The sequence below is a fragment of the Macaca nemestrina genome, chromosome 5, assembly GCF_043159975.1.
Source record: "Macaca nemestrina isolate mMacNem1 chromosome 5, mMacNem.hap1, whole genome shotgun sequence".
NCBI lineage: Eukaryota > Metazoa > Chordata > Mammalia > Primates > Cercopithecidae > Macaca > Macaca nemestrina.
The window spans coordinates 71,531,666-71,545,715 of NC_092129.1; the positions used below are offsets into that span (position 1 = coordinate 71,531,666).

Genomic DNA, 14,050 nt, shown 5'->3' on the forward strand with positions numbered 1-14,050 from the left:
AGGAGAATCACTTGAACTCAGAAGGAGGAGGTTGCAGTGAATGGAAATCGTGTCATTGCACTCCAGCCTGGGTGACAGAGTGAGAATCCACCTCGAAAAAAAAAAAAGATTTCTTTTCATAATACTTAACATAGTACTTTACTCAGATTAGCCGCTTGACAAGCTTGGCCAAAACCTAACTTGAGCCTATTCTTCTGCAAATCATTTCTTAACTCTACTTCACCACAGCCTTCTCCTTCCTGAGCTCATACATTTTCAGTCAGTAAAACCTATAAAACCTGTAATATCTATTATTTTAGTTTGAATATATCCTATCTCTAAATATAGGCAATAAGGTACTAAAAAACACAAACCATTTCTTCTTCTTTTTAAAACTCCTCCACAATAGTCATATAACATAGATATAATTATTATACTCTTATTGTTATAAAAATTAAAACTAGCTTTAGTTTAGAATGAACTCCAAAGAATTGTCAATAGGCTAAAAAGAGAGAGAAAGGGATCTGGAAATTCTGTAGCCCCAACTTATTTCTCAACATACTTATCATGTTATCTATTTCCTTCTGACTCAATCAGCCTAATTCTGTTAGGGACGAGGAGAAGATTGGCTCAGATAAGATTTGAGAAATAAGATAACTTAGGTTTGCCTACAGGCACTTGAGTACATTTTGGGGAAGAAGAAAAAGGATGTCAACTTTTATACCTGAAGGTCATGGAGCTTTGCTTCTAGAACTTTGCTGTCACCAGTGCGATCTGATGATTCTTTTGCCGATGCCTTTGCTCCCAAAAACCATTCTTGGAATTCCTGCATAGACTCTTTTGAAAAAAAAAAAAAAATCAGGAGTCAATCTAAAATATTGAATGGGCTCCCAGCATTACCACAATGGATTATTTCTGACCTTTAACTCATTTCCTCTTGCCTTACAAAATATTCCAGAAAGAAAATAATAAAGTAATACAGTATGATCTACAGCCGTGAATGTTCATGGTAGAATTGAGAAGTTATCTCAGAGGAAAGACTAAAAAGAAATGTATATTCCTAGAATGTCTAATATCCTGTTGTGTTTTTTCTCTTGGTCAAGAAAAATAATTAATTGCCTGAATATGTAAAAGTGCAAGGAGAGAAATGCTCCAGGGACATTAAAGCCATTTTGATGGCAAAGGGAGGAACCACCTCCTCTTTTGGGGAGTCATGATGGATCCATGTCAGGCACCGCTGTGTGGAAAGCAGAGGCAGGGCCACAGGACGGGCAATTTCCTGGCCCCTATTGCTGCCCCTGTTTCATGGCTTCTTCCAACATCCAAGTTTATTGTGTCACTTCATCATGGCATAAAAAATTTCAATAGTTGTTTGGACAGTGGCTGCTGGCCACTTGAGCAGTGGAAGTAATTTTCCACACACATGAGCTATATAGAGAAAATGCAGATGAAATTCAGAACCATCAAGTTAGTGGACTCTTGCTTTCTTGGGAAAAAGAGGAAAAAGAAAGAAAAAATTCTGCATAGTGTGAGAGCCTCCAGCACAGCACTTCTATTGCCTGAATCGCAAAGCACAAATGAATTTGAAATGATACCCTTCTGGAAAGTTTCCTCAAACTTTTGCTGGCAGTTTCTAGGCAGCATTTGGTTTGGATTCTTTCTTGGAAACAAACTTCTCACGCTAAGGCCCCTCAGAACTCACCACTGAAGTGTTTTTCCAGAGATTCCTGCAGGCTGGCCTGGGTTTTGGAGCACAACTGGCTCACGACTTCGTGTTTCTTTATCAGACCAGTCATTGCACAGCCTAGGTTCTCTAACTCAGCTGAGTGGTACTTGCGGCACAAGCTATTGAGATTTTCTTGGGTGGAGCTGATATTGCTTTGTTGACTTTGAAGTTCTTTTTGTATATCCTACAGAATAAAAGTAAATTATGAAGGATATTCATAACTTGAGAGAAATACTCCATTTACTTCACTATGGTACTTTTTTACAATCTGAAATTGACATTGTTGAATCCGCTCTGTGGTGTATACATTTTGGTGCAAGTTTTTGAGTACTTGTACTAGATCTGTATTGATTCTTTCAGAATTTTGCCAAGTTCTCCTTGGGAACAAACAGCTGTTGGGAATTAGTTAGGAGATGAGGTGTAATCTAGCATTTCAAGCAAACTGAATAGGTCCTTATAGATTCCAGTCCATGATCTTGGGTTTAATCAATTGATTAGAGACCATCACAGTTCACATTCTTCAGTGAGACACTTAAACTTTGTTTCAGAGTCACAGGCTTACCAAAAGCACCAGTAGTTAATTTAAAGAAAAAAAACAAAAACAAAAACAAAAAAACCTCAGTTTCTAGTACAGTAAGGAAATATGCTAAAAGAGAACAAATGCATTTGTTGAAAAGTCAACTCAATGCATGACAGATAGCTGATTAGGAATGTTATCTATTAATATGGATAGAAAACATGAAAATGGGCCAGGAGGTGGCTCACACCCATAATCCCAAAACTTTGGGAGGCTGAGGCCTGTGGATCACTTGAGGTCAGGAGTTCAAGACCAGCCTGGCCAACATGATGAAACCCCATCTCTACTAAAAATACAAAACTTAGCTGGGCATGGTGGTGGGTGCCTGTAATCCCAGCTACTGGGGAGGCTGTGGTAGAAGAATCACTTAAACCTGGGAGGGGAGGTTGCAGTGAGCCCAGATTGTGCCACTGCACTCCAGCCTGGGTGACAGAGGAAGACGCCATCTCAAAAAATAAAAATAAAAAAATAGAAAACATGGAAATGTAATGTTTTCTCAACTTCTTCTTTTTCAAAAAATATACATTCTCTGGATGAAAGCAGGCATAGTGGCCAATAAATATAATTAAGTGATGAAAAACTATCGAATACTCAAGTCTGAAAATTTGTGGAAGTCAAATAGTTCTTCCACAGGCTCCACCCTTTTATAAAAAAGAAAAAAAAACTTTAAACAAGTGTAGACTATGGGCTGGTGCTACAGCAACACATGCTTTCTATTTTCAAGGTATTCATTTTTGATTTCTGAACACCTGCATTCAGTTCTTCATTGCTTACTTTGCTGTGGTCAATGTCATAAATAAGTTGGTCTGGTGTTCATATGGGTAACTCAGAGCAGAAGTTATATTTTTTATTACAGTTACCACAAAACAGGAGAACTACTATCACCATTCGAATGGAAGCACTTAATGATAGTTTATTACCTACCTTGACTTTTTTCAATCCTTCACAAGTGTCAGTTTGGGCACAGTTCATCAATGATTCTTCCACTTTTGCGAGCCATGTCGTTATGTCATTAATAAACTTCTCCACTTGTGTACTTTGAGCAGTGAAATCCTTCAGGGTTCCTTTTGCTACTTCAGTTATTTCTTTGGCATGCTCCAGTTTCTGTCTTAAGTCTGCTTCTATAAACTAAATAACCAAGCAAGATTTCATCAAGATCTCCACTCATTCAGTAGAAATTCTGTTCATGTAATTGTTCAAAGCCACACAAGTCTCATCATGGAAGCCAGCTCCAATGCTAATATGCCTTTACAAGAAGGAAAATCAGTGGACACAGTTGCCAAACATATGAAGTGACAGGCAAATAGAAAGAGGAAGGATTGTATTAACACTGGATGGGAGAGTGGCAGCTCTAACTGAGGTTCCAGGGAAGACGTGAGAGGGCATTGTGAAAGCAGAGCTAGACCTACTGAAAATTCCCAGGTGGTGACCAAAAATCTGCTCTTGATTCTCCCTGGAAACACCCGTTGTCTGCTCAGATGTAACACTGTCTGGGGCAAACATCACTGTAGGATTTTATCATAAAACAATTTTATTTTTGTCTCCACTGTTGCTTTAAAATATTGAGTGGGGCTAGTTCTTCTCTTTTCTCTGGATGATATAGCTCAGGAGGGTCGACTTCTATGGCCCCCTAGTTAGTCAAAGGACATATAGTCACTATACATTGAAAAACAGTCTCAATTCCACAATTCAAACATCCTGGCCTATTTGTTAATGAAAACTTTGAACTTAACTTAAATTGAAGGCTTTTATTCTTACCCCCACTTCAGATCTGCTGGGAGCAGGAGGCCCATAGTGTGGAAGGGAGTAAATGTCTTTCTTTCTCTTCCTTCGTTTTATTTCTATTCTGCCACCCTGTGTAAGGCACCTTTCTCCTGTCGGCTTGGACTGGCAGGAGGCAGGTGAGGGGTTCTGACTCACTGGATGGGCATCTGTGCCCTCTAGGCCAGACAAGGTTTAGCATTCATTCCTCCTCCCATAGGCCTTGGTCTGTGGGTTTTTCTGACTTTTTTCATGCTTGCACTTCCCACTAAAGTTCCCTAAACACGACAGTGCAATGTTCTTTGGCTACTTTCTCATTCCTCAGCCTGTAGGCCTTTTTTTAACTTCTCATTGCTAAGGTCTGTTTATCCCCCAGATAGCCTTCTTAGACCACCTATAATATCTTCGCATAGTGGTCTCTTCCTTTCTTTTCCTTTCCTGGTTCATATTTGGGCCAGAGGTCACACTCTAGCATTCACCTCCAACTAACCTTCAGATGCAGGTCTCCCCAAGCCGTCATCTATCCTTTGGCAAATATAGCAGCAGTTAGCCAGCCTGTCTGTCACTTTTAGGATTCTTGGGGGGATAGAAATCAGACTCCCATGCCTGCCAAATACGGGGGACAAATATCCCATTCTCCAGGTGGCACTGCTGGAATCCTTTTGCCTTGAGGTAAGGTAAGCCACCCCTCACACTTCCTTGAGTATACGTAGGGGTGCGTGTATGTGCACATGCACGTGTGTGTGTGTGTGAGAGAGAGAGAGACAGAGAGAGAGAGAGAGAGAAAAGGAGAGAGAGATAAAGGAAGAAAGAGAAGACTAGAGTACACCAATAACTCTCTCTGAAGATCCTGCCTCAACTCTGCAAAAGTCCAACTGTTAACCATTGATATCCCCAACACAGGTGGCATGCATAAGGACTCCTTATCTTTTTTTACATATGAATAGCACCTCCTTTGTGTCTTCTTACTTCCCGTGAAACTTCTAGCATTCCTGTGCATGTATATCATCCCCAATGGTACTGATGAACAAGGAGTCTCAGGTCAGAGCAAAAGCATAACTGATCAACTAGATTGATTGCTTGACCCAAAGCAGCAAATCAAAGACAAAGGCACAAGAAGAAGAAAGGAAATGTAGAGAAAATCGACAAAAGCAGTAACACATCCAGAAGCTAAAGGGATACAGCAGAATCCTGAGCCTGGAGCCAGTGGGGCTGGCAGGCCAAAGAGACCCACCATGCTGGATGCTTCCAGGGCTTGGGCCCTGAAATAGCCCAGGTGTCCTGACCAGTGCCGATCTACCCCGGCCTGCTTCATGGTTCCTGTGGATTTGTGCCATCTGAAGGGCCATGAAGGGAGGTTTACAGTGGTGATCCCTCTAAACTCAGTTATTGAGTAACAGCATTAGGGAAATATCAATAAGAATATCAACATTCATAAGAGGGGTTTCTAGGCTGGGCACGGTGGCTCACACCTGTAATCCCAGCACTTTGGGAGGCCAAGGCAGGCAGATTGCATGAGTTCAGGAGTACAAGACCAGCCTCGGCAACATGGTGAAATCTCCTGTCTATAAAAAATTTAAAACATTAGCCTTCCATGATGGCGCATTTCTGTCGTCTCAGCTACTAGGGAGGCTGAGGTGGGAGGATTGCTTGAACTTGGGAGGCAGAGGTTGCAGTGAGCTGAGACTGCACCACTGCACTCCAGCCTGGGTGACAGAGTGAGACCCTGTCTCAAAAAACAAACAAACAAACAACCAACATCAAAAACACCAAAAACAGAGGGGGTTCTGTCCCTGTCTAGACATGAAATGGTCCATGAGGCAACTTGGCTGATAATGCTTCTGAAATTCAGTAGGAAAAAAAAGAACTACCCTTATTATAATATTCAAGTTGGAAATATGCTATTAATACTGGCCCAAGGAATGTGAAAATATATTAATATTTTGACCCCCATGTCTGATATGATCCACGTTTCCTTGGAATTAGGATGATGATGATTCCAAGGATAACATTGGATAACATTGAGGACATATAAAGGAGATACATATATATATATCATATATATAAGATATATATCTACACACACAGATAGAGAGAGACAGAAAGTCTAGTATATGGTAGTTATTACAAAACGGATGAAAATCTAGCAGTTATTACAAAATGCTTACCTGAAGGTCTGGCGGTGTTTCTAGATTTTTAGTTAATTCTTTCAGATCATTAACTTTGGAATGCAGTTCTTCCAATCTCAATGCTTTGTTTTTAACTTCAGACTGCCAAAAGGGAAGAAGCATAACTAATGAAAAACACTGACATGCTATATTTGGCATTTAATAATTTCAAGAAGAGCTAACTTTGTCAAAATACCCCAACTTTAAGCCAGTGTAAAAAATAAAATCTGTTTCATTTTTCTGAGGGCTGTTGTGACGTAGAAACGTGGAAAATGTTACAATTAGCTTCCGCTGGGAATGTGAAGGAGTGTGCAGAACTTTTGTTTCTCTCCACTCCTTTTTATTAGGAAAAAAAAGCTGGAAAAAAATTAAACACTGATCCAAAGTCTTGAGTCAGCGGGGATTTTCAACAGGCTAACTGTCGTTTATTCATTAACTTTAATATTACTGGTTACTATGGCAGCATGAAACTCTTGAAGAAGCATTTCAAAGCGAGTGTTGAAGTGCCTAACAAGGAGTGCCTAGTTACTGTAGGCTATGTGTAATATGAACGAACGTTTCAAATAAAAATTTAAAGGATATTAAAGGAGAAACAGATTCATTAAGAAATCGATATATACTATTTTGCCTTTTTTTGTACCAATAGTAACATAAAGAAGAGGAAAGAACGATCAAAGAATTATGATACAAATGAGAGGCTTGTAAACTTCATTAGTTATTTGAGGCCACGAAGGAGCATTTAGTAAACTATTCCTCTCAAAAATGGCATTTTGGTGCTTTGTGGACACTAGCAAACCTACTGATGCCTTCAATTCAGAAAGGAATTTCCTTACTGGAAGACATGATGAGCTGTCAGTCCCTCTGGCTTTCTCCAGAAGCTGGCCAGGCAACTGAGGAATCTCCCTCCTTATCTACACTCACTACACTGCAGCGGGAACAGCTCTGTGGGCACTGGGCTGAATCCAATTCACTGATTTTATTAGCTAGTGTGTCACATGGACAGTGGGTAACATAAATAACCCATCTTTGTGACTAACTGAACCTGCTCATATCTAATGTGGCTCAGAAGCATATTGAATCATTGGATTTCTGAGGTCAATAGCAGTTGCTTACTTTAACAACTCCCTCTCAACCTCCCACAAAAAGCCCTCATTTGTAGCATTTACCACCATGGTAAGCTACGACATGACGTCACAGCACACGGAGTGGAAGACATACACAGTAGTACATTGTTCTAAAATATTTCAACCATGATACCATAGATGTCAATAACTCAAAGACCTAGGTAACAGTAGTGATGTGTAGAAGAATAATGGAAAGTGTTATATTTTTTTTTTGTCATTACCTTTGTATTCAATGGAACTTATTTAATTGTAAATTTATTTACAGTCTAATTTTTAATAATGGTTGTTTTTAACACTGGCTCACAAAATTCCTGAACATTTAACAATTGACTTTTGCAAGCTGGTATAAGCTGGATCCAGTGCAGGCCACTCTGGAGCTGTGATGTTAGTTTAGCATCAGAGACAACAGCCGAGGACACTGCGGTATCCATCACCCCTGCCTGTGCTTTTAGTCTGAATAATTTCTTCTCCTGATCGCCCTCAGAGATTGGAACTAGGTAACAAAACATTGAGAATGTTCTTTGGATCAAAGACAAATAAGTTAGGTAATACAATTCATTCATGTATATTTCTCTGGACCAAAGTCACTATCTCCTCACTCTATTTCTCTTTACCCTACTCCACTTTTATCATAGCCCAATTACTACTTGATATTTTATATATAATATATACTGTAATATAAATAATGTAAATTCTATGAGGGTAAGACTTTCTGTTTTTCTATTATATTTTCAATGTCTAAAACAGTGCCTGACATATCTTAGGTGCTCATTAAGAGTTTGAAGAATGATTAACAAATCATTGCAAGAAATAGGAATAAAGTTTAAAGTGAATTGGTGACTAGAACTTTAAAAGCCAGGGACTCTTGTGGAAGCCTGTGACCCTCCAATCTCTGATTTTCTTCCATTTTTGAAAAGGAAGTGGAAGAACCCACTACCTGGCATAATAAGAGGACATGCTAAGGACTCAGTGAGCAGTTTGGGATTTTTTTGAATACGGAAAAATAGGTACTAAATATTACTAGATTACAAACACTTCCAATTTGGTTTTTAAGTAGAAAGATGCCATATTTTCCGATGAATGGGAACAATTATAGATTTTATAGACTTTTGCTTTTCTACTAATGCTTTAAAAAGCCCTAAATAAGCATAGATAAAAATACAAAGAAAAATCCTTTTATTCATAACCTATTCAAATTAAACAGCAAAAGATAGGTAAGAGTTCTCTAATGCTCTTCCATGCCTCTAAAAAGAAGAAGAAGGTCTGGAGCAGTGGCTCACACCTGTAATCCCAGCAGTTTGGGAGGCTGAGGTGGGTAGATCACCTGAGGTCAGGAGTTCAAGACCAGCCTGGCCAACATGGTGAAATCCTATCTCTACTAAAAATACAAAAATTAGCCAAGTGTGGTGGCGCATGCCTGTAATTCCAGCTACTCGGGAGGCTGAGGCAGGAGAATTGCTTGAACCCAGGAGGCGGACATTGCAGAGCCGAGATCTGGAGCACTACTGCACTCCAGTCTGGGCGACAGAACCAAACTTTGCCTCAAATAATAAAAATAATAAAAAATAAATAAATAAATAAATAAAAGTTAAAAGAAGAATATACTTTTAAGACTTTTTTTTCTTTTTTTTCATATTCTGGTCGACAATATGCCACCAGTTCCCATATGTCAACACAGTCAGTTTACCTCAAATTCTTTAAGCAGTTCTTCAGCTCTGAGGCGGTTGTCCAGGTTGCTGATGTTTTTTGCCATCTGTGGAACAGAGTTGTTTGACCATCCCTCAATCTCATCTCTACTTGAGAGTACATCATCCCAAATGGACAGGCTTACTCTCAGCCTATCCATGTTTTCTTCAAGTTTCTCTGCTACCTAGGAGAGAAACAGAAGCCATGGCATTCATAGTCAGAGGCGTAACATGATCATCCCCCCAAGCAAAGTACCAATGCTTCTTTTATCAGAAAAGTATATTCTGACTGACAAACAGTTTCACAAAAATTATTGTAATCTAATAAGTGCACCTGACTCATGTAAATGCTAACCAATACATAAATTGCTTCTGTCATTGGGAGAGGTGTATGAATTCCTGAGACATTGCATTTTCATTTGTAAATTGGGATACTAACAACAACAGGTCCACTAGAATCTACTGTAACTCATTATAAGGTTGAATTCTACAGGACAAAGGTCCATCAAGAACAGTGTTGTATTGATTTTTGAAAGTAATAACAATAAGCATTTTTATTTGTAATGTTTAGGTATAATTAGCATTAATTAGATTCAAACATATTTATAACATAATGCATATGAAAGCAACCAATTTTGCACATTAAAATAAAATAATATTGCTTATCACTCTTCCTATAATGATAGGCACTAACATCCCAAAGGCTATAAATAAAAAAAAAAAAAAAACAGCATGCTAAAAAAAGAAAAGAAAAGAATGTTCTTTTGTTTTTGTTTTTGAGATGGAGTCTCACTCTGTTTCCCAGGCTGGAGTACTGTGGCGCGATCTCAGCTCACTGCAACCTCTGCCTCCTGGGTTCCAGCGATTCTCCCACCTCAGCCTCCAGAGTAACTAGGATTACAGGCGCTTGCCACCACACCCGGCTAATTTTTTGTATTTTTAGTAGAGATGGGGTTTCACTATGTTAGCCTGACTGGTCTCGAACTCCTGACCTGAAGTGATCCGCCCGCATCGGCCTCCCAAAGTGCTAGGATTAAAGGCATGAGCCACCGCACCCAGCCAAAGAATGTTCTTTTAAAAGTGGAAGCATATATATAGGGTTTTCTGCTGCCCCCAAATTATTTTATTATATTACACAAATATCAAAGTCTAACTGGTAAATTTAGCTTAAGTAGGGGAACCACAGTACTTCTGAAACTAGATTTTGATAGGAGGTCAACAGAGCACTGAATTTTTCAGCTGAAAGGTAATGTAAAATATTTATGGATTGATATATAGTGTTCCAGGAAAATCAAGTGACTTGTTCTGTGGTCACATAGCTGGTAAGTGACACAGCAAGAACTAAAACCCAAAGATGTAAATTACAAGTGCAATGTTTTCCAATGCAAAATTATAGCCTTATTACTTTAAATTATTACATATTATGGTTTAATATCCTATAGAATATTTATAAATTCTTCTTTTTTATCTATAATTTCATAGTTTGGGACAGAAAAACATTCAGAGTTATAATTTGTTATGACCGAGGCTATTAAGTGAAATTCCCAAGAGTCTGATGATAAGTTTTTACAAAACAGATACATTTTTTACTATTTCTAAACTTTATGTGAGCACTGTTTTACTTCAGACTATCATTTCACATTTAGTACTAAATGTTAAAAGTGAAATTCAGTCGGGCGCAATGGCTCATGCCTATAATCCCAGCACTTTGGGAGGCCAAGGCAGGCAGATCACCTGAGGTCAGGAGTTGGAGACCAGCCTGGTCAACATGGAGAAACCCTGTCTCTACTAAAAATACAAAATTAGCTGGGCGTGGTGGTGTGCACCTGTAATCCCAGTTACTCGGGGGGTTGACGCAGGAGAATTGCTTGAACCCGGGGAGGCAGAGGTTGCGGTAAGCTGAGATCACACCATTGCACTCCAGCCTGGGCAACAAGAGTGAAACTCCATCTTAAAAAAAAAAAAAAAAAAAAAGTGAAATTCACATCCTTGAATAACCCTTTGCCCAAAAATTTGATTGGGAAATGTGATTATTGAAATGATTTGCAGACTCCCAGGTGATTATCTTACATCCAGCCATTTGTCCACGGTGCTCTCCATGTCTGTTTTCACCAAGCTGAAATCACTACTGTGAATTTTTTTCAGTTCAGATAACAAGTGTTTTCCTTTGCTGGTAAAGTTATCCAAGTCTTTCTGTTTGTAATTCATTTTGTTCTTGGCAGTTTCATGCTGTGGATAAATGATTTCTTAATTAATAAAATAGTCAGTGATAAGTCATGAGTTTAAAACCATTTGCCTCTAGGAAATTTAATTCATAATTGACCTTATGCAGAAATTTTTGATATTAATTAACTATACGAATATATATAATACCATTTGCTTGAGTTGCTAGAATCCTAGAATGTCAGTATTCCTAGGGGAAAAAAAGTTGAGCTTGTTAGCATGAATTATCCACATCTAAGTATACAGACAAGAATTGGGCAGATAATTGCTTTATGACTAAAAACCAGATCTACTAAAGCAGAACACCAACATAAACACATTTTGAATTTTACCTTGGAAAAAGCCCATTTAAGATCTTCTTGATCTTTAATGGTAGTTCTGGTTACAATCACACTGCTGGCATTTTCTAAGACTTTAGATACAGCTGACTTCAGGTTCTGATATTCTCTCATTAAGTCAATAAGTCCACAGCATTGACCCTGACTGTAATGATTAAAGAAAATATATTATTTGGTGTCATGTATCAGGAAAGGGGAGAGTTCCCTACAATTGGACTTGATGTTTCACTACATAAAGGTATTAATACTCATAGATGGATTCTGGAATCAAGAGAAAAGCATATTTCTACATACTGATCTCAAACTAGTGCTGCTGGTTAATCCTACTTACTCCAATGTCCAAAATATTCTCTGTGAATGAGGGATGCACACAACCATTGAAATAAAATCTATGAACTCAAATACAAAGAAGTAATATATGTTCTTGCCAACTCAAACTTACGTAGATGAGTCACCCAAATGTTTTGGTTTTTTTAAATTGTCTTTTCCCATGTGGTTTTAATTATTTCATAATGGCATATGTTGCAGGAAATAAAACAACAATAAAACAAAACATAGCCCCAAACTAACAAATAAAAAGATTACTCAGTAATTAACGTATATATCAGATTTTCTCTTCCATCTCAATGTAATAAATTCTCATTGGATATGACCACCCTGAAAACTGTCAAAATGAGAAGATAGCTGCTATTTATAAAAACAAGGTGGTCTACAACCCTATCACCTCAAATGCACCTAATCTCATTTGATCTTGTGAAGGTAAGCAGGGTCCAGCCTGGTTAGTACTTGGATGGGAGACCCTCTGGGAATATTGGAAGCTGTAGGCTTTTTTTTTTTTTAAACAAACACACACACACACACACACACACACACACACACACACACACACACACAAAACGGCTGGGTGCCACGGATCATGCCTATAATCCTAGCACTTTGCGAGGCCAAGGCAGGCTGATCACTCGAGGCCAGTCATTCGAGACCAGCCTGGCCAACAAGGCAAAACATCGTCTCTACTCAAAATGCAAAAATCAGCCTGGCTTGGTGGCGCACGCCTGTAATCTCAGCTACTTAGGAGGCTGAGGCATGAGAAAGGCTTGAACTCGGGTAGTAGAGGTTGCAGTGAGCCAAGATCACACCACTGTGCTCCAGCCTGGGCAATAGAGGGAGACTGTTTCATAAAAGAAACAATAACAAAAGAATAAAATGCTGTTGAGCAAGCAAGTTTACATCTAGAGATTTTTCCAAAGAAATAAAATTATGTGCACTAAGATTTAGGTAAAGTGATATTCTTCACACCATTATTTGTAATAGGAGAAAATATAGAAATAACCAAAATGTTAAAAACAGGTCAATAATTAAATAAATCCTGATACATTCTTATGATAGGACACTGTGCAACCTCTAAGAAATCACAATGTAGGATAATGTTTAATAATACAGAATAAAGTTTGCACAACATGATTCAATTTAAAATGCCTGCATTAATAGTCTACATTATATAATGTGCTCTGAATTTTGTTTAAAAGACCTTTGTACATGATGTAAAGTATATGTTGAGGGTCATTTTTTTAAATGCATATGAATGTCCAATTGTTCTAGTACCATTTATTGAAAAGATAATTCTTTCTCCACCAAATTTTCTTTATATCTTTGTCAAAACAATTGACTGTATATGTCTGGGTCTATTTCTGACTGTGTTCCACTAGTTTATATGTTTATCCTTCAGCCTGTACCACACTGAAACCAGCTAGTATAAGTCCTCCAAATCTTTTTCATTTGTTATTTATTTATTTACTTACTTAATTATTTTAGGTACCAGAGCTGCCAGCAAAGTCTTCCAATTCTTTTTGAAAACTGTACTGGCTATTCTAGTAGGTCTTGTGGTTTTATGTATACATTTTTAAATCATCTTGTCAATTTCTACAAACCTTCTGTGGGCATTTTGATTGGGATTGTATTGATATAAAAAAGACCTCAATAACAAAAAAATCACCCAAATCGGCCAACCTGAATATTTAAAACGATAAACAGATTGCAAATAACATATCAAAATACGCTCAACATCAGTCATCAGGGATATACAAATTAAAAACAAAATGTGCCAATTCTTGGCACAATGCTTATGAGTTAGTCCTGCTCCACAGTGAGGAGTTAAAGACACACACACACACACACACACACACACACACACACACACACACACAGATGGCTCTACACATCTAGTAGAATGTCAAACAAGCAAATAAACAAAAACATCACAATACCAAGTGTTGGAAATTACGTGGAGCAACTGGAAATCTTACACATGACTGGTGTGAGTGCAAAATGGTGCAACTACTTTGAAAAATAATTTGGCAGGTTCTTATAAAGTTAAACATATATGTTGCTATACAATCCAGTCTCACTTTTAGATTATTTACCCAAATGAAATAAAAACTTACATACATGCAAAAATTTGAATGTGAA

General features: G+C 38.1%; 1 protein-coding gene across 17 annotated transcripts in view; it reads right to left on the bottom strand.

The window, feature by feature from the left end:
• The window catches only part of LOC105489042 (spectrin repeat containing nuclear envelope protein 1), a 536,331-nt gene that overhangs the window by 287,773 nt on the left and 234,508 nt on the right, over positions 1 to 14,050 (bottom strand). For all 17 annotated transcript variants that reach the window (XM_011753636.2, XM_011753647.3, XM_011753641.2 and 14 more), the window contains 7 exons: positions 11,576 to 11,726; positions 11,091 to 11,249; positions 9,023 to 9,205; positions 6,212 to 6,313; positions 3,207 to 3,410; positions 1,682 to 1,889; positions 704 to 816 (listed from right to left, as the gene is read on the bottom strand). In XM_011753636.2, coding sequence (XP_011751938.2) covers positions 704 to 816; positions 1,682 to 1,889; positions 3,207 to 3,410; positions 6,212 to 6,313; positions 9,023 to 9,205; positions 11,091 to 11,249; positions 11,576 to 11,726 — 1,120 coding nt within the window. The remainder of the gene's footprint in view (positions 1 to 703; positions 817 to 1,681; positions 1,890 to 3,206; positions 3,411 to 6,211; positions 6,314 to 9,022; positions 9,206 to 11,090; positions 11,250 to 11,575; positions 11,727 to 14,050) is intronic.